The sequence below is a fragment of the Chlamydotis macqueenii genome, chromosome 5 (genome assembly GCF_036417535.1).
Source record: "Chlamydotis macqueenii isolate bChlMac1 chromosome 5, bChlMac1.mat, whole genome shotgun sequence".
In the NCBI taxonomy this organism is placed as follows: Eukaryota; Metazoa; Chordata; class Aves; order Otidiformes; family Otididae; genus Chlamydotis; species Chlamydotis macqueenii.
Window position 1 is genome coordinate 36,399,218 of NC_141560.1, and position 20,110 is coordinate 36,419,327.

Below are 20,110 nucleotides of genomic sequence, written 5' to 3' on the forward strand. Positions count from 1 at the left end.
TATATATGATTGTTTATGCTATCCCCCTCTGGAAAGGAAGAGAGGAGAATCATTTCTTTCACTTTGAAAGACACTATGTTAATGGGAAACAGGCATTACAACTGAAAAAATATGTTTCTCAGATTAAAAAAAAATATTTGAGACTTTTGTTTGTATATTTCTTCAGGAATTTACAAAAGGTTGCAGAATTCTGTTTTATTTTAAGACAGAATTATAAACGTCAAAGTTTTCAAACTGAGGGGAGAAAAATACAACAAAAATAGGAGACTTACAAGATTTCTCTCTAGGGATTTCAGCTGTTGGTCTATTTCTTTCAGACGATTTTGCTGATCACGTTGTTCCTTATTGTCTCGCAGAACCTTTTCACCTGGAACTGCTTCTAGGCTTCTGTTTGCATAAGCCAGAGACTCCTGACAAAAGGAAGAACAGGCAGAAGTTAAACATATGACTTTATATTGCTTCTAAGTCAGATGAGTGTTCTTTTGATTTCTACTAGGAAAACACTGAAACATTTAGAATAATGTGTCAATTTCAAATTTTGCAATTGCATGATTTTCATTAGGCACATTTTCAAATACAATAGCTAAATATCAGGCTGGACTTATTTCAATTGAAGAATTCTTCCCCTTTGCATTTGAAGAGGAATTTCTTAGTCTCCAGAGCTAACACTTTGATGCTTAAATTCTACTACAACAATAAAAGCCTGGTTGCTTCTCTAGTAAGACAATACTGTTCTATCAAAAGAAATTCTTAACCGGGATAAACGTGACGAGTTTTTTCTCCAGAAACTTTTCTTGAATACTGATCTCTGCCATGATACCCAACCAATTCTCATCAGACTGTGCTGGACAAAACTTGAACTATGAACATTTACCAGAAAACAGAAGTAAAAAGTAGTTGTTTCGGCATTTCTCCAACATCAACATCCACAACAGATATAATTCCATTTAGACGAGATGGTAAAAACAATTGTTACTATTTATTCTCTGATCAGCATGGTTTTGCACACTTCAATCACATTCCCTCTTACTCCTTTTTTCCAAGGTCTGTGTTAAGTCAGTCCTTGCACAGAAGCCATTCTATACTTCTGAGCATGCTGGTAACCAGTCTTCCATCTTCTCTGTACTGATTATGAGATCTGGGGACCGCAACTGCACAATATTCAAGCTACATGGTGCACTACAGATGTGTACAGCAGCACAGTGATATTTCCTGTTTCATTCTGTATGCCTTACATAATTGTTCCTAATAATTTATTTGATATCTGACCATTATGGAGCAGTAGGCTGCTGCTTTCACAGAAGTAGTTCTTACAGTGTCATTTCTCTCATCTCTGAACAAGTAATTGATCAGAACTGACACCATACGAGCAAAGTTAAGACTTTTCCCCACTTACTGGTTTTTTAATATTTTTCTCAAGATGTCATGGAATAAACCTAGGAGGCATTATATCATGGAAAACATTATTGTCAATGTTTCAAATGCTTCAAACCATTTTATGTTTCAATTATATAGCACATGTACATAGTGGAAGTCTATTTGAGATTAAAGATCTAAAAATCTTAAAGACAAGGTAGAAAACAAAACTGTTAGATATGTTACACAAAGGAAGAAATAAGTACCTAGCAACAGCCAAAGCTGTAACAATCATAAGGCAAACCAGAAATATTAAGTACTTGAAATGGCTAAAATTGTTGCATTCCCTTTTCTCCAAAACTCTACAAATAAATAAAACAAAATCCCACTTAATGAAAGACATTAGTGTCATACAACCTTCTTGAGCCACAAAACCGGGTGATCAGCTTATTAACCTGCTTCTAACCATGCCCAGAAATAGACGTCTGTCAAAATAATCTCTTTTGGTGAAGTGCAGGCCTCGAGTATAGGCTATCAAAGAGTTCATCAATTGAAACATTAGTGTATCTTCAGAATTTTTTATCATTTTGAGTATTTATTTAAACTGTTAACTATAGTCTACTGCTATAATTGAAAAATGGAATATTTTTCAGATAAAAGAAACCCATCATACCCAATCAGGTATGAAAGAACTCATCAAGGTAATACACAACATTAAAGTAATCATCTTTATAAGGTAATCAAGCAGATAGTTTCTTTAAACACTGTCTCCATTTCCTTTTATTTTCAGGTAGTTTTCCAGTTTTTCAAGCTGGTAACTGTACTCATCACACACAGTCTTACACTTCATATTCTTCATCCTACCATTTTCTTGTCTCTTCCAGGATTACATTCAAGTTAATTTTTCTGCCCTAAAAACATTAAGTAAGACAGAAGCATTTTTAAATATTTAATTAAGTTGGCACCAGAACAAAGAAATGTTTCAGAGAGAAATACAGTTCTGATGAGAAACATTTCCATGTAAAAGAGAATATTAGTCATGGAAAAGCATTCTGAATCCAGCTGGACTCATTGCACAAAAAGATGAATCTGTATGCTCCTCTGTAACAGCTCAGCTATGGTACTGTAGGATAATTAAAGACAGTTGTTAAAGATTTCAGAGTAAGAACACAGCTCCTATACCCTGCCAAAGTATCTATCAGTGGCAGAAAGGAGCTCTCCTATTGAGCCAGTGGTGATTAAGTGTTTGCACTTTGAAAGTTATATTTAACACAATTCTTGGAAGAAAAAAAAATGTGTAGCTTTATGATATGCAACTCTAACCTAATTTTGTTTTAATTACTTCTAAAATTCTAAATGAAAATCCAAGCAAATGATTTACACACCATCAATTTTTCCTCATGTTCCCCATCACTAATGCATTATACCCTACTTAATCACAAAAGATGAAATCCACATCTCATGGAAATCAGAATTTCAGCACTGATTTTAGAAGAAAGATCAATGTCACTGAAATGAGCCTCTTTGTCAAAGGAAAGGACATCTATGTTCCAAATTAGACTTGTGTCCCATTACAACCAGACTTGTTCAAAATAAATTCTGTACTTTCAGGTATTTTTTTTTTAGCCCTCTCCTGGCACCTTAACCTAAAAAACCAAACTCCTAAGAAACAAATATTGCAGTGCATTCAAATTTGCATTCCATACCATGTGTGCCAACATCTTTATCTAGCAATTAAGTTTCCAGAATTGGCCTCAGTTATGGGAGAAGCAGTGATACCATCTAAGCTGAAACGCTGAATAAAAGAAATCAATAGAAACTTATCTGAGACTTCAACAATACCAGATTATCACTATCAGTTTTGAATACTACAGAACCCCAGTCTCACCAACAAATATTTTGTGTCTCACAAAGTTTACAGAATATGTGTGAGGGTTAATAAATAAGGTAATTCTTGCATATTTAATTCACTCTATTAGTAAGTTCAGTATGTCCCACTTCTAACTGGTTTTACAAAGGATAATAGCCTTCCAGTGCTGATAGCTAGTTAACTTCCAAATTTAGTTGCTGTGGTCAACTGAAGAAGCAATTGAAAATCTTGTCACTAAACACTTGAAATTAAACTCAGGAAGGGGCAGACAACCAGAAATCTTACTGCCTTTGTCTTGCATGGGGCATTCATGCAAACATATCAGAAGCCAAGACATTCTTTTAGCAAAAGCATCATTTAATTAATTTCTTCAGACTCTTTCTGGATAGGTATCAGTTGCCTTTAATCAGGTGCCAAAAGACATTCAGTGTAAAGAATTCTGATATTACTCTGTGATCCATTTATTTTCTGATACCAGATGTGATGCTTCAAGAATATTAACAAGTTTTTTAAAAAGCAAATTCATTAAAACTTCCAGTTTATAACAAAGAGAATATTGATTGTGATAACCAAGATTGTTTTTAAAAGACCATGAGCAGCAATGAACTTACAACAATAATTTGCAAAACAAAAAATTTCATTTTTCATGCCTTTTGACAGCAAGTTCTCTAAACTCAAAATGCTCACTAATTTCTCAGCCACTGCTGCACGCTACTTGTTTTTTTGAAAAAGTAACTTTTGAAGAAATTTGAAAACAAAAGGTGTTGAGAATGAACTCACATAACCAAATTAAGAACATGACCTGTTGTTATTGCTATGCATGAACTGAAGAGTGATGTTTAACCTCCCAAAACAAAAATAACCAGAACGAAGAATATAGGACTAAAGGTTAGACCTGGTACGAAGCTTCCACAGTAAGTAGTCAAGTTCCTGAAAGTCTCCATTTCTCCTCCATTTACCATTAAAAAAAAAAAAAATTAGCAGCTGAAATTCTATGTAAATATAAACAAGTCCAGTCATGTCACGGTGCCAGATTCAATCAGACTGCACCTACCAAATCAGGTTTCATGAAGAACTTAACATTAAATTGCCTTAAGTCTGGATCACAATGAAACTAAGGCAACCACTAGACACTATGTCCTCTGCTAAGAGAAGCAGCTCTGGACATGCGGAGAAGCAGGAATGAAGGCACCTGGAAATCAAGACACTTCTGGAATCAGATAGCTGCAGAGTGGGAGAGTTTGCCCTTATTGTTTGTTTTGTTAGGTTTTTTTTAAAATTAGTTTTGCATTTATGCAGTCAGTGTCCTTCTAAATACAGTTTTAAATAACTAAAGTCTCCTACTCACTTCAACTTGTACTTATTCTGTTTAGCTCTTTCTCTAAATTTATAAAACCACCTCTAAATAGTCCCATTCTTGGGTAGCTTTCAGTAAATGACTCTCATATTTAAGTTTATCTGAACAAAACAAAAAATGACAAATGGAATACTGTAAGTGTTTCCTGGAACTACAATGCCTGAAAGTCTTTTATAAGCAAAACAAAGTTGAAGGGCAACTGCTTTTTGCTAATGAAGGATTATGAACTCTTTTTTGTTGTTACGTTTAACATTATTTAAAAAGATAATGCACTACTTTTCAATAAGCATAAATGCAAGTTTCTATTAAAATATTTCCAAGCTTTTACCCAAAAAGGAAGCAACAACAAGCACTTAGACAAACGTTCCCAAACAGAGTGTTCATTATCATAGGCAATCACACCAGCTTCAAGCTGACGTTTCATAACAGTGAACACGTGATCCAGCAGTCATTGGCAAGCTGAAGTTACGGAGTAACAGTATTTGCATACGTGATTACCCACTAGAGGGAGTCGCTGTTTCACACATTAAATCCCAGTTGGTAAATGATCAACATCAAAATGCGACTCCTCTGGGAGTCTGTCTGGGCAACAGAAAACACTGCTATAGGTAAAACAAAACTTGAAGTTCATAAAGAGATCAATACAAAAAAATGACATTAAAGTCCTGTTTAGAAAAAGAAAAAAAAAAAAAATCACAGTTACTTTAGTCATTCAAAGAGATGTTTCTCTAGTTTTGCTAATGTACACTCCTAATAGAGCCTCTGGCTACAAACTGTAAATTTTACAGAAGTAAACAAGTTTTATGCACATTAGTGCAAAATAAGAATTATGGTACTTTATGTTGTATTTCCCCCATTACATCAGGGGCAACATTACTGGGGCATGGGATAAATTGGAGTCTCCTACATAAATTCAATCATTTCTCAAGGCTGAGACCCCAAAGGTTATTAATAGTGCTACCAAGGGAAAAAGACAGAGGCCTTTAAAAACAAGGGGCATACAATTTCAACTTATTTTCTCCAGTCTTCAACACTGCTTATGGGTAATTGCTTTATCTTTCAGATCATAAAGGAAGAGGCACATTTGAAATCCTGAGGTAAGAAGAAACCAAATAGAACATAACTGAAGAAAAATGCAAAAAAAAAAAAACAAATATAGATCCATGCTGTATTTTCCTTTATATCAGATCTCAACACACACTTCGAACAAGAAATCTGCGATACAAGCTCTGATCTCTAACATACCTGATATATCTGGCTTGGAGGTTTTGAGCAAGAGCTGGAAATCACAGAAAAATCCCCATCAGATAATAGTGCTTGAAGCTTAATGTCTATCTCATTGAGGTGATGAAATTCCATCGGTTCAGGCGTGTACCCTTCTCCTGGTGCTAGCCCGCCAGATACATCCTCCTATTGAAAGATACAGGAAAACATTTAATCCTCGTTCCCAATGGGAACAGACTATAAAGGCAGTTTGTGCTAGTTTTGACTGGGATAGAGTTAATTTTCTTCATAGTAGCCACTACGGAGCTAAGTTTTGGACTTGTGCTGAAAACAGTGTTGATAACACAAACATTTTTGTTATTGCTGAGCAGTGCCTATACAGAGTCAAGGCCTTTCTGCTTCTCACATCACCCCACCAGCGAGTGGGCTGGGGGAGCACAAGAAGCTGGGAGAGGACACAGCTGGGACAGCTGAACTCAACTGACCGAAGGGATATTCCATATCATATGGCATCATGCTCGGCATATAAAGCTGGGGGAAGAAGAAAGAGGGGGGACATTCAGAGTGATGGCGTTTGTCTTCCCAAGTAACCGTTATGCGTGACGGAGCCCTGCTTTCCTGGAGATGGCTGAACACCTGCCTGCCCATGGGAAGTAGTGAATGAATTCCTTGTTTAGCTTTGCTTGCGTGCACGGCTTTTGCTTTACCTATTAAACTGTCTTTATCTCAACCCATGAGTTTTCTCATTTTTAATTTTCTGACTCTCTCCCCCATCCCATTAGAGGGGAGTGAGCAAGCGACTGTGTGGTGTCTAGTTGCCAGCTAGGTTTAAACCACGACACAGTTACATATCAAGTGAAGTTATTTTGCAAATAAACCATACTAAAGAATAAAATGTAACTTTTCATCCACCTCAGTGTATAGCTGAAATCTGCCAATATTCACATATCAAGCACACTCAAAAGCAGATATGGGCAGAACAATTAGAGACATACATTTTTCATTTTTAAATATAATGAAGCAGCAACTTAAATGGACTTTAAAAAAACTATATTTCATTTTATTTTTAGAAAGCCACAGGAAAGCAAAGGAACTACTCTGAGGTTAGGAGCTGCTGCCCTTCTAGAGACCCAGTATATTACCACAGAAATGCTGGGAGAGAAAGAGAATGCATAATTCTTTTCCTGTTCATGATTTACATGACTTTTTCCTCTTGATAGCAGTAACACCTGGCTAACCAGTATGAGTATGTGCTCCTAGTACAGACTGTTGCACATTATGAGTGAGCCTGGCCCACTTAATCCGAACAAATTAACTCATATTCACAAACAGATGCAGGTTCTCCTCAGCAACATGGCACTCCTGTCTCACACTCGGGGAAGCAGGTCTGCACAACCACCATTCACTGGGAATGACACTAGCAGACTACATCTCTGTACTGACCACAAGGAAACACCAGGTAGGACCTTAGGAGGGCAGAGCAGGGATCTAGAGAACAGTATATTGCTGGTTTCCTTTTCTTTTCCTAAAAGAAGAGTGCCGGCAGCTTGCCCTGAGACTTCAACATCTGTCTTGCAAGGGATTCATGTTCACCACTCCTTTACAGCTTCCAGATTGGTCCTCTGGCTACTCAAGCAGCCACATCCACACAAGAGGAGGAAATATCAGCTTCAAATTACAATACCACGGCTATGAGGTCATCCCTGGTTCATCTGCATTACCCCAAAGTACACTGGTTGCAAAAAAAAAAAAAAAAAAGCAGTCACCTCTTTTGTGAAACAAAATCAGTTCCTCTATGTTTTCTCATACAAGTACGATAATACAACTAGTAAGCCTGCTCAGATGTGACTCTGGCTCCAGAAGAGCCACTCAGAAATGTCTTTAGAAGCTTGTCAGCTTTGTCAGGTGAGACAGCTTGTCATCTGCTCAGGTGAGACAGTGTCCAACATACCATAAGTATCCAATGTGGTACTACTCTTGTGCCGTGTTAACTACTCCCTAATCAGATATTGAAGAGCACAGTGCAAGCACACAGAAATTACTCTGCAGGAGTCAGTTAAGCTGCAACTGGGCCCATTAGCTACAGCTCAGTGTCTATATCCCATGCTCCAAGTATTCAAATTATTCCAGCAGTCACTTTAAACTAGGGTTAAATGGACTCACACATTCTCTTTTGTACTTTCAAGAAGGCTTTGCTTGGAAAATAGGCTTCTGTCCCATCAATGTTTCCTGTGTGTTAACTCAGAACAATACTTCTATAACAACATAGTCAGTGCTTATTACTGTGGAACATCTGAAACAAATTACACCCCTGCAGCTTTGACAATTAGATTAGCATGATATGTACTTCTAAAATATTTTAAATACTCATAAAACACTTACTTTTTTTATAAAAGTGAGAAGCGCTGTTTGGACATTTGACATACTTAGTAGTACGAGTCAAATGAAGTTACCTAATCCACACAGTATTACACAGAAGAATTCATACAGCACAGCCAGCTCTGTCTTGATTGATAACCTCCAAAACACTACTTTAGCCAATGTGGCTGCACCAGCTTTTGAAATGTCAGAATGAAATAAGACAAAAGTGGCTGGACAGTTACCTGGGCCAGCTTGAAGCAGTCTAGATTACTCATTAGCTGATCATTTCCTCATGATCTTTGTTATAAAGCAGCCACAGGAAATGCCTCACTCATAATATAATTCAAATGTGGGAGAGGAATAATCCTTCTCCAGACTAGACAGGTTTAAGTAACAAAGTATTATCCTTTCTTTTATTCTACTTTGGCAGTAGATTTAGGAACTATTTTCTTTAAAGAGATTATCTAGTACAGACTAGACTAACCCACAAATTAACATTCCCATTCTTGTTCCTTGTATCAAGAACATACAGCAACCTGTATGTCCTGTGTACTGATCTATTTAATATCTGATATAAAAAGTAAAATCTCTATAGATACATGCCCACATGATAGTGACATGCCAAATACAAAATTTGGATAAATGTTATACTTTTCCATTGCCTTCATGTCTTGAGAATTGGTGCCAAAAAAGGTACACACTGCTAGTCAGAATTTGCATTAGCTATTCTGCATAAATGCCTCTAAATTTTGTGAAGGACATTAGCTTAAAGAAAAAGAAAAGCCAATAACTACATATTGTTAGAGAAGACTTTTACAATCAGTAAATAATAAATTCTTCTTAAAAAAGCCATTATTCTAGGAGTCAGAAAGCTATGTTGTTTACTAATAGAAGGCGGTTCAAAACATCTTCACATCTTTAGATGTTTATGTTTATTAAATGAAGGAGCATCTCCTCAAACTGAAATATGTCCTTGATCAGGAAAGAAGAACAGAAGAGACGGTATTGTTTATCAAACATCTACCTTTCCAACAAGATGGGAAAAACAAAAAAAACCAAAACAATAACTCCACCATCTTCTCCCTGTAGTTTCTTCCTATGGAAAAGCTGGATGAAGTACTGTTTAAGCTGAACATTTTGTCACCTTTACATGGGATTATAATGCCAAACCTGTTGCAAGCACATCTAATAGAATACCTTTTAGAATACCTCATAGAATATCTTTTCCTAAATGCAGAGACAAAAGATCAATTAACTAAGGATCCAGTGAGATTTAGCTTTGTTGTTCTAATATGCAACAAATCAAAAGTACAATAAAAATCAGCTCTGCTAACCAGTAGATCAACATTGGACCAAAGAGTCTTCCACTGCATTTTTTTAATGTTAAACTATGTCAGCTAAGGCAAACATCTTTGTGCAATGTCATTAACTGATGAGTATTTCACACAGATGAATAACCCAATCTGCAAGCTCAGTGTTCATGTCCAAATAAGTTAAATAAACTTTCTATGTAAAGCAAGGGAACAAATGTCAGGTCAACAGAAGACTGGTGCAATTTTACAGGTAGTTTTTCATTTCATGAACACAAGCACTGAGTGTGGCTGATAGTTTTAAACCTTTGCATACCAATGATCAGCAAAGGTTATGTTTTCTGTGCTTCTACTTTACCTTACTAACTGTGAAAGAACAGTTGCTGTTAAAATACGGCACTTTTATATAATCTTAGTCATTTGTCCATTAGGTTTTCCTGACTGATATGGACTCCTTCGCTTACATTTGCCTCACAAAGTGCTGAAAATGCCAAAACATAGTGTATATTTACTAGTTTCCCCAAAGGAAGGAGAAAAGTTCTGGACCATGGATCAAATGAGTTTCAACCTAGAAATCATAATGAAGTTGGGTAAATTACAGATTTGTTTAATGTCACAAACCATGGGTAGGCTAGTTTTCTGTATAACCAGTTTGGATTCAGATTAAGAAAATCCAGAGCTCACTTCCCTACCCCATATCCTGAAACAGTAATTCATAAAGATAGATTTTAGACACATTTTAGAAAAGAGTAATGAAGACCATCAGCTCTTGGACGTCTCTTCATCACCGTATTAGAAAATAACTCAAAGTAAAATTTGACAGAGAGAATTGAAAAAAAAAAATACATGGCATTTGCTTTTGTTTCTTTCTCTCACACTTAAATTGTTATTTAACCTACTGCAAAATAATTTATTCCAGATTATTTTTAGCTGTATAAATTAAACAGAAACTAGACCTTGGATATATTTTCTTCACTCCACACAAAGTTCACATCTTCCTTCTTAGGTACTGTGATTCTTCTTAGGTACTGTGATACTTACAAATGTTGTGAAAAATTCATAAGTTTACTATAGACTTAACATAATGTACATTTTAATGTAAAACAAATCAGAAAGATGACCTAATTTCTTTACACAAAGCAAGCATTTTCCCAATATTTCTCCTTATTTATTAAAATTCAGGTTTCTTGAAGCATTAGATCAAGTTTACGTAGTTTCAGGATGTTCATTCTATCTACTTCAGCCCTTGCTATCCACTGCAGCATGCAGACTGCACGCTCTTTAACAATATTATGTTAAAGCATGAGTGTCTAATACTTCAGCAGCCTTTGGCTCCTCTGTATACTTTTAAGAGACACTGAATTAGAAGCCACACAAAGATGTCGTGTTATCTTTCTAAGTGGACATACAAGCTTCATCAATGCCTGTTTCCCTAATTGCTGCATAGTGAAGTTCATGTCCTCAGAAAACTCCCGGAGTTTTTTTGTAGTTGCTCACCCTTCTACCAGAGACTACAGCACTAGCCACTCAGATTGACAGGCTGCAATTCCACATTTTAGAACTCATCATCATATTCTCTGAGTACATCTCTAAGGTTCCTTCCACCCACGTCTAACTTTTAAGTTCTGCTGGTTTTTTTGAGGCCAGACATGTCCAAGTGTTAGTAAAATGAACAAAGGGGTCAATGAAAATTCATTCTCAAGACAACTGGATTTGTTCAGCTTTTCTCTCATATCTCCATAGGTTCCTTCATGGTAGGACTAAAAGCAAATCAAATTTAGATTTACCGTAAAAATAAGCCAAATACAACAGGACAGTACAAATTAAAGTTCCCATACCTCAAGACCTTGCAATTCACTTCCATCTTCTGTATCTTTCAATAGTTCAATTAGCCTTTTCCTTTCTTCTTCAAGCATAACAATCTGGTTTCCTGAATCCTTCGCTAGCTGAAATATTTATAAAAAGAAAAAAAAAAAAAAAAATCAGGCTTTAGAACTCCATTAGCTCAAATAGCACGGAAACAAAGTTTTTAAACTCTGAAATTAACATCCAAATCTTGCATATTGCCATACTACAAATTATCACTCTGACCAAAAAAATCTAGCAGCCTACATATAATACATTGATAATCTTATAGCAGTTTTTGACATAATGGGGGAGCAGATATTTTTCACTGAATGAAAAATCATTACAGCTACTAAGTCTTCACAGAAAATTAAAATAAAAAAAAAAAGCATGATAATCAAGGCATTTTTTTTCCTGACAGAAAGAAGTCTTCTGTAAGTAAGGGTCTCATGCAGGCTATACACGAACAACCTGCGTACCTATTTCTTATATACTCATAAGAACGTCTTTCATTAACTTAACAATAAATACATTTAAAGAAAGTCTTAGGAAATACTTCCCCTCAAAACAAGCCATCTCCAGGCACAAGCAGAACAATTCAGCTTCCACCACTGTTTAGCAAATACATAGAAGCAATGTTATTCCCACCAATATGAGCATCCAAGATGAGAACTATCTTTTACAGTACTCTGCCATAAACAACACTTTTTAACAGCAAGGTTTTTTTCATTTATGTTAAATTAGGTTTTAATGTTCCTGACAAAAAGCCCAACTGTCTCCAGAAGTACTTACATACTATTGTTTAGTTAACATTTAACAAAATCTTAATGATATTATGCTTTAATGCTTACCTGAATGTTCTTTTTAATGAAATCCTGATTGTTTTTACTTTTGCTATGCATTTTTTCTGCTGGATTAGGAAATTCATTTGTTTCTAATTCACTTGGATAATCTGAAGTTTGAGGAAGAAAAGTTGCTAAGTTATGATCATTTCTTTTCTGATTCAAAGACAGTTGTAACAGCAGCAATTCCATTTTAATCTTTAACCAACATACAAAGTGAATAGACAAACTTGTTTTTATGTTTTCATTATTGATATAAACTATATTGCTATATTTTAAACATAAGTATTGTCAACATCTAATCTCATTTTTAAGCGTTTATTATATCTTTCAATGTTGCGAAGGCTAAAATACTTTTGGATTTCTGACCTCAAAAATGTTAAACATGGTGGCTTTAAAAGCCACAGCATTCCTTCGAACTCTATCATTGTTTCAGTTTTATCATCAGTACAAAACCAGAAAATATTTTTTTCGAAAACCACAGAACTCTTTGGAGACATATCAAATACATTTTTTTAGAAATAAAACAGCTGAAGAACAGATGATATAGTTCATATTATTATAACACAGCTTATAAAACAAATTTTGTTTAAAAATAAAACTTGCCATGGAGCTGTAAAGCTATTAAATGGCCACATGATATTCTGACAACATCACACATATGTTTTTTTCAACAATGAGTTTCTATCCATCATAGAAAAATGGGCATGTATTCTGTTTTTCAGAGACTTTTACCAGTTTTAAAACAGCAATTCCTTTATGAACAGTAAATATTTATCACATTAAATAACAACTCTAAGCAAATACAACCAACTTCCAAGTCTCAAAAATTACTTCAAAAGTAGGCATGGAAGTAGAGATTTTGATTTTGCTTTTCTGGAAAGTAGAGATTTGAAAAATGTGTGGGCTCTTTGCCTACAGAAAAACCCAAATTAACATGTTAGATAATAGAAGATAGGCTATGGAAGTTCACATGGGAGTGACTGTCTTTCAGAGTGAGCAGTCTGAAAGCAAATTCCCAAAGATATGAAACAAATTCCGTGCATGCTTTTTACACACTATGGACAAAAAAGCGTGCAACAGTTCTCACCAATCAGATTTAGTCTCAAATTGCAAGTAAACCTTAAAGCACTGAGATGCCAAATCTGACCAAGAAAACCCTGTCACAGTTCAAATGCACAGCTGTTTACTGAAAGCATCCAAAACTACACAAAACCAAACAAAACACGAAACACATCAAACATCAACATAACATGCAACATATATAAAACATTACTTTTAAGCTACATCTTTCTCTAACTGTAGAATAATCATTTTTGAGCAGGAGCTATCGTACAGAACATCTCTGAACATTCAAGTAAAGAAAGGACCGACGTGGATCACTGGAACAAAGAATACACTGAAGATTGCCACAGGTAAGTAAAAGAGAGACCGCAGCTTGACAAATTTTGCATACAATTTTTGGTAGATTTCGTACAAGTTTCAAAGATTTGGTACAAATCTTTATGAGATTGCTAAAGTAATATCATAAAACTAATACATACATTTTTTTTCACAAGTTAATCTCCTCTTGTTCAGGGCCTGCCTTTATGACAACTGTTACACAGAAATCCAAAAGCAACCAAAACAGTAAGTCTTAGCTCTTCAGAAACCGTACCAAAAGCCCCCAGTAGAAACAGTAAAAGCCATTTAAGTAATGTATTGCTTATAACTTGTAAGTGATCTCTACTTCATGCATTCCCAAACTACGAGAATGTAGAACATCTCAAAATAGTGTAAGCAACAGCAACTCTCAACCATGCTTGTACTGGGAGCTTCAGAATTCACCACTGTCCTGAATATCGGTAATGAAACCCGTCATTGCTATTCAAAGACACTCCAGCACAACTTAGAAATTGTGAAGGTGGAAGCTGAGGGTCAAGCTTTATTTTAAGGGAGGAATGAAGACACATAGTAGAAAGATAGAGAAATCAAAAGCATAGCACTGCTCCAACTCAGTGTGAAGAAACATTTAATAATGCAAAGTTAAGGTCACATACTGGTGGATAAGACAAGTGAGAAAATAAGGGAACTGAGGTCCAGGTTTAAAAATTAAAACATACAGTCACATTCTAAAAAGTGCAGAGATTCTGCCACCATCAATGATTCAGCCTTGAGGAACACACATTTATTACGTCCTTGTCATCTTAGTCAGTCACCAGGAAGACAGATTCTTTCTGTTTACATAGAATGGTAGATGATAAAGAAATAAACAATTGCAGCTGACAGCAATGGCAGCTGAAGCTATTCTTCTTATGTCACAACACATGTGAGAAGTTACTCAACCATACAAATTTGAATTTCAAATAGGGAAAGAACTGAGGCACAAAAGCACCATTCCATTTATTTTGAAGTGTTGGACACACTACACTACTACCAGCATTTGAAACCTCTATACAGTACACATAAACAAATGATGTCTAAAAGAATCAGCACAGATATTTGATTTTTGCCAGAAAGCACTTAATCCACAAAAGTAATGCACCTTTACAATAATCAGCATAACAAAATATAAAATCAGCTGCCCGAAGATTTAGGTTTGTCACAACAGTCATACAATTGCTCCTGAAAACAAAAAAATCACAGAACAGTTGAAACTGTACCAGCACCACTCTTCACTTGTAGATAGCTTCTTGAATATAAGCCTATTAATGAAAGTTACAGTGCCTCAGAATAATAGCAAAGCCAAGTTTTTAAAGAATTTTCATGAAGAACCAATGATACATTTTACAATGAATCAGTTACACTTCTCATCATTTTGCAATGACAGTAAAAATTTTCTTAGCATGTGGAGTAAAATGTTTTAGATAAATCACAAACAAAATTATTCTCTTTCATCACCTCTAATATAGTAAGAACTGTCACCACTCTACTAAGCAACCTTGCTTTCTCTGATTTCAGTGGCCTAGCCACAAAGGTCAAGTCTTACCCAGGTAACTACAGGCCGGTCAGCCTCACCTCTGTGCCTGGCAAGGTCATGGAGCAGATTCTCCTGGAAACCATGCTAAGGCACATGGAGAGCAAGGAGGCGGTTGCTGACAGCCAACATGGCTTCACCAAGGGCAGATCGTGCCTGACCAATTTTGTGGCCTTCTATGACGGGGTGATGGCATCGGTGGACAAGGGACGAGCAACAACGGATATCATCTACCTGGACTTGTGCAAAGCTTTTGACACTGTCCCACACGACATCCTTCTCTCTAAACGAGAGAGACATGGGTTTGATGGACGGACCACTCGGTGGATAAGGAGTTGGCTGGATGGCCGCACTCAGAGAGTGGTGGTCAACGGCTCAATGTCCATGTGGAGACCGGTCACGAGTGGCGTCCCTCAGGGGTCCGTGCTGGGCCCGGCCCTGTTCAACATCTTTGTCGGCGACATGGACAGTGGGATACAGTGCACCCTCAGCAAGTTCGCCGATGACACCAAGCTGTGTGGTGCCATCGACACGCTGGAGGGGAGGGATGCCATCCAGAGGGTCCTGGACAGGCTGGAGAGGTGGGCCCGTGCCAACCTCATGAAGTTCAACCAGGCCAAGTGCAAGGTCCTGCACCTGGGTCGTGGCAATCCCAGGCACAAATACAGGCTGGGCGGGGAATGGATCGAGAGCAGCCCTGAGGAGAAGGACTTGGGAGTGCTGGTGGATGAGAAACTTAACATGAGCAGGCAATGTGCCCTTGTGGCACAGAAGGCCAACCGCATCCTGGGCTGCATCAAGAGGAGCGTGGCCAGCAGGTCAAAGAAGGCGATTCTGCCCCTTTACTCCGTTCTGGTGTGACCTCACCTGAAGTACTGTGTCCAGTTCTGGACCCCCCCCAACATAAGAAGGACATGGACCAGCTGGAGAAGGTCCAGAGGAGGGCCACAAAGATGATCAGAGGGCTGGAGCACCTCTCCTATGAGGACAGGCTGAGAGAGTTGGGGCTGTTCAGCCTGGAGAATAAGAGGCTCCGGGGAGACCTGATAGCGGTCTTCCAGTACCTCAAGGGGGCCTACAAGAAAGATGGGGAGAGGCTGTTTAGTAGGGCCTGTTGTGATAGGACAAGGGGTAATGGTTTTAAAATAGAGGGGGGTAGATTTTGATTAGATATTAGGAAAAAAATTTTTATGATGCGAGTTACAGAACACTGGAACAGGTTGCCCAGAAAGGTGGTGGAGGCCCCATCCCTGGAAACGTTCAAGGCCAGGCTGGATGAGGCTCTGAGCAACCTGATCTAGTCAGGGATGTCCCTGCTCCTTGCAGGGGGGTTGGACTAGATGACCTTTGAAGGTCCCTTCCAACCCTAACCATTCTATGATTCTATGATTCATTGCCCACTTATAGTATATGTTGTTTTGCCATATCTTGAAATACAAACTGTACAATTGATAAAGATTACCCTGATTATGTTGGGTTTCATGGCAATCATAATCTTCTGGATTAATTTGTGTGTGAAATACTGAAGTACATATTTCATCTTCTTTAGCATGGGAGGGATCTGCAAGGAATTTTTTTAGTAAAATTTAACTGAAATTATTTAAAGAAGATCTAGTTTAATCTGTATCATACTGTAAGATCTCACACATGAAAGTTAGATAAATTTACTTGGATAAACTACATAACCATCACATTTTCAAGAAATAAAGAAAGGGGGAAAGTGTAAGGTGTGTCTCATGAATACTTATGCTACTTTATATGGCTGTGGTTTTGTTTTTAACAACTACAGGACACATATAGGACAAATAATTACATTCTAGAAGATACAGCCCAAGGCCCTGAAGTTCAAAAGCCTCTGCAGACACCATGTGGCAAGTCATCTAGACCCTGAATGAGAATAAAGTATCCAGGTTTCCACAGCTAGTGTCTGCCTGTGCGTTAATTATGAGACTTTCAAGTGGCTTAGGTCAAGGGTATAGTCTAGAAAAAAAGTATTCAAACATCCCCGCATGCAAGAGTTGTTTCAGTTACTCAAAGAAAAAAATTAGTCATGACATTGACATACATCAACTGAAAATATAAGTTAAAGTATTAACTTGCAGTCCATACACTTAGCACTTACAGAAAAGGATTCATATTGCAAAGAACCAAATATATCACATACAGAAAATGTTTTTAACAATGAAAAAAACAACCAACATTTTGTATTAACGAAGCTTAATGGACTCAACTGAAAGTATGATTTTGTTACACACAGCACAGTGGAATTAATTTAAGGCTGTCTAATTAATGCCTGATTTACATTTCCGACATGAGTGTGTCAGAGGATTTTTTGTGCCTGAGATGCTGGGACATATAAGTTATTAATGATTTTGTACCCAGAACTTGTGATTGACTTCACAGCCACATTAAAAGTTTTAATTAAATAGGCTCCCCTTTATAATTGATTTAATAAACCTCTTTATCAAATTCAGGCTCTGAAAAGCAAAATATATGAATTGCATTCCATTTCAGTATCGACCAAAGACAGCTATCAGGGCACTCATATAAACAAACAAATAAATAAGACCTCAAAAAGTAAGGCTTTAGAATGTCACAGAAAAGTCAAGATAAAGATCAAGCTGGAGGAAAAAATAAAAATCTAAACTATGCAGAGTTTTACCAGAAGAGTGCACCAGAACCCACGTGACACACACGATCTCTACAGTAAGGAGTTAGCTTTGAAATAAAACAGGAATTGAAGCATGGAGTTCATTAATAACCATACAGTCTTGCTTGCCTATTGTGTTTTTACTATATCCTGACATCTACTGGAGACTTTTTAAATATCACCTGTATCAAAGTCTGTGTCCTTCCCTTAATAATCCAAACTTTAGCAGAGAAATAAAAGTAGGTCATTTTGTAATATTAAGTTTTGTTGACATGTTTTAACCACACACTGCTACCATAATTATGCATGTACTTCCAACATTCAAGTTGAGATTTTTGCTCAGCAACAACCATTCAGACTTCAAATCCTTGTTCTCTCCCCAACAAGAAAAAAGATTGGATGCACCACATTTCTGTTCCCTTTCAACCAAGAAGCCCTTACAACCAAGGTACATAGACGAAGAACAGGATGCAAAATCTGCGTATGATTGACACACCTCTGAGAAGTGCAGCACCAAGGCAGAGCATTCAAAAAGCAAATTTTTTGAAACCACTCTTGAGCACTTTTGACACGGTATATTCTTGATAAATTCAGTCTGGTTTTGTTCCCCCTGCCCCTCCCAATAAAGATATTGTTAGCAGAATGCCTATGGTTTGTTTCAGTGTCACCCCTACTAAGAGTCTGGCCACAGAAAGAAAAAGAACATTTTCAAATACGCAATATTTTCTTTCTTCAGGTCCCTGCGAGCATGCATGTCCTCTGTGCATTCTTGAAGAAAACTACTAATACTTCAGACTGTGGTTCAAGCACTTGCTTTAGAACTCCAACAGAATTTGTCCTTCTGACTCAAGCAGGGAAAACATTTCTAAATAGTTTTTAACTTTTCTTTCCCTATTCTACCTATAGTTTTACATTTTTTATATTTATCATAATTTTGATCACAGTTAATCTTTTCATGTTATGTATGACATTCCATATTTTTCTGTGTCATTAACTATTTGTTTACCTTTCTTGTTAAAGAACTCAATCCTTCCTTAGTCACTTGTCTACTTTTAATGCAGCTATAGAATTTTGTGTTTTAAATGCTACTCAAGATGGAAGTAATTTTTAAATAAAAGACTAAAATGCAAAACTTTATTCTTATCAGTGTATACAACTTATCAGTGTAGATGTACAACTTCTACATTTGCAATAATGCAAAAATTATTTCAGTTAATTTTTCAAATATTCCCTTGATGTACATTTACATGCAAGCATTATTTTACTGTAAAAGTTTGAAAGCTTTATTTTTTATAGTATCCAACAAAAACATGAGTATTAATCAAAATATATGATAATTATATCAGGGTATTTACTTCTATTTCTTACTTACCAGCTGTATTGTGCCATGATGAGATCAATGCGAAAAAATGTTTTGTGTTTTCAATCTCCTCATGGCTTGCAGTGCTTCTGCCAGACTATTCAAAAGAAATAAAGCACAAATATACTGATACATGCATGTATTTACATTTAAGTAAATACTTTAAAGCAAAATAAGTTGTCTGCTTATCAGGTCTGATGAACTTCAGCCCCTATTAAAAACTCCTTGTTTGGTGGCAACATTTACTTACCACTTTATTGTCTTCTCGAGGCTTATGCGAACATTTCCTAAAGTTATGATAAAGGCATGGTAGAACTTTAAAGCTTCTGTTATATATTGTCTCTTACATGGAGACACATTTGACAAGACAAAAAAGTTCAGTTGTGTATATATGGCTCTGAATCCAAATCCATGGAAATTATGAGATGCAGTCAAACCAACTGCAGTCATGTCTTCTTAGCAACTGACATTTGTATTCATGTAAATTATACAATACTTAAATTCAGAGGAAATACTAACTCTCTCATGTTTCAAGGCTTAAAGTGACATTTCACTGCTAGAGACCAGGACAGGAATAACGTGAATGAATTTTTGCTGTAGCGTTCTTACGCCTCCATCAGAGGGCATCTCTAATTTCTTCAATAATAGATCGTACTGAAATAGATGGGCCTAAGAACGGTCACACTAGAGCGGGATAAACACTTTTAGGTCTCGATTCACAGGCATTAGCTTTTGTCACACTTTATCATACCCGCAAATAGTGAGCTCAAGAATAAGATTATGCTAGTAAACCACACCTAGACAGTCGCATATTTGGCTATTGGTCACATCAATTCTTAAGGACCACGGCCTTCTTTCAAAGCCTGCCTAGCCAATACATAGTAAAATCTATTCAAAGTTACTTTTTAAGATCCATTTCTTCACTTTAATCAGCCAACTGTTATTTAATAAAATGATGCATCTGTGAAATATGATAATT

General features: G+C 36.5%; 1 protein-coding gene across 2 annotated transcripts in view; it reads right to left on the reverse strand.

The window, feature by feature from the left end:
* The window catches only part of FSIP1 (fibrous sheath interacting protein 1), an 81,183-nt gene that overhangs the window by 54,945 nt on the left and 6,128 nt on the right, over nt 1–20,110 (reverse strand). For both annotated transcript variants that reach the window (XM_086749001.1, XM_086749000.1), the window contains 6 exons: nt 19,144–19,228; nt 16,584–16,682; nt 12,175–12,275; nt 11,317–11,424; nt 5,829–5,993; nt 273–410 (listed from right to left, as the gene is read on the reverse strand). In XM_086749001.1, the coding sequence (XP_086605127.1) occupies nt 273–410; nt 5,829–5,993; nt 11,317–11,424; nt 12,175–12,275; nt 16,584–16,682; nt 19,144–19,228 (696 nt within the window). The remainder of the gene's footprint in view (nt 1–272; nt 411–5,828; nt 5,994–11,316; nt 11,425–12,174; nt 12,276–16,583; nt 16,683–19,143; nt 19,229–20,110) is intronic.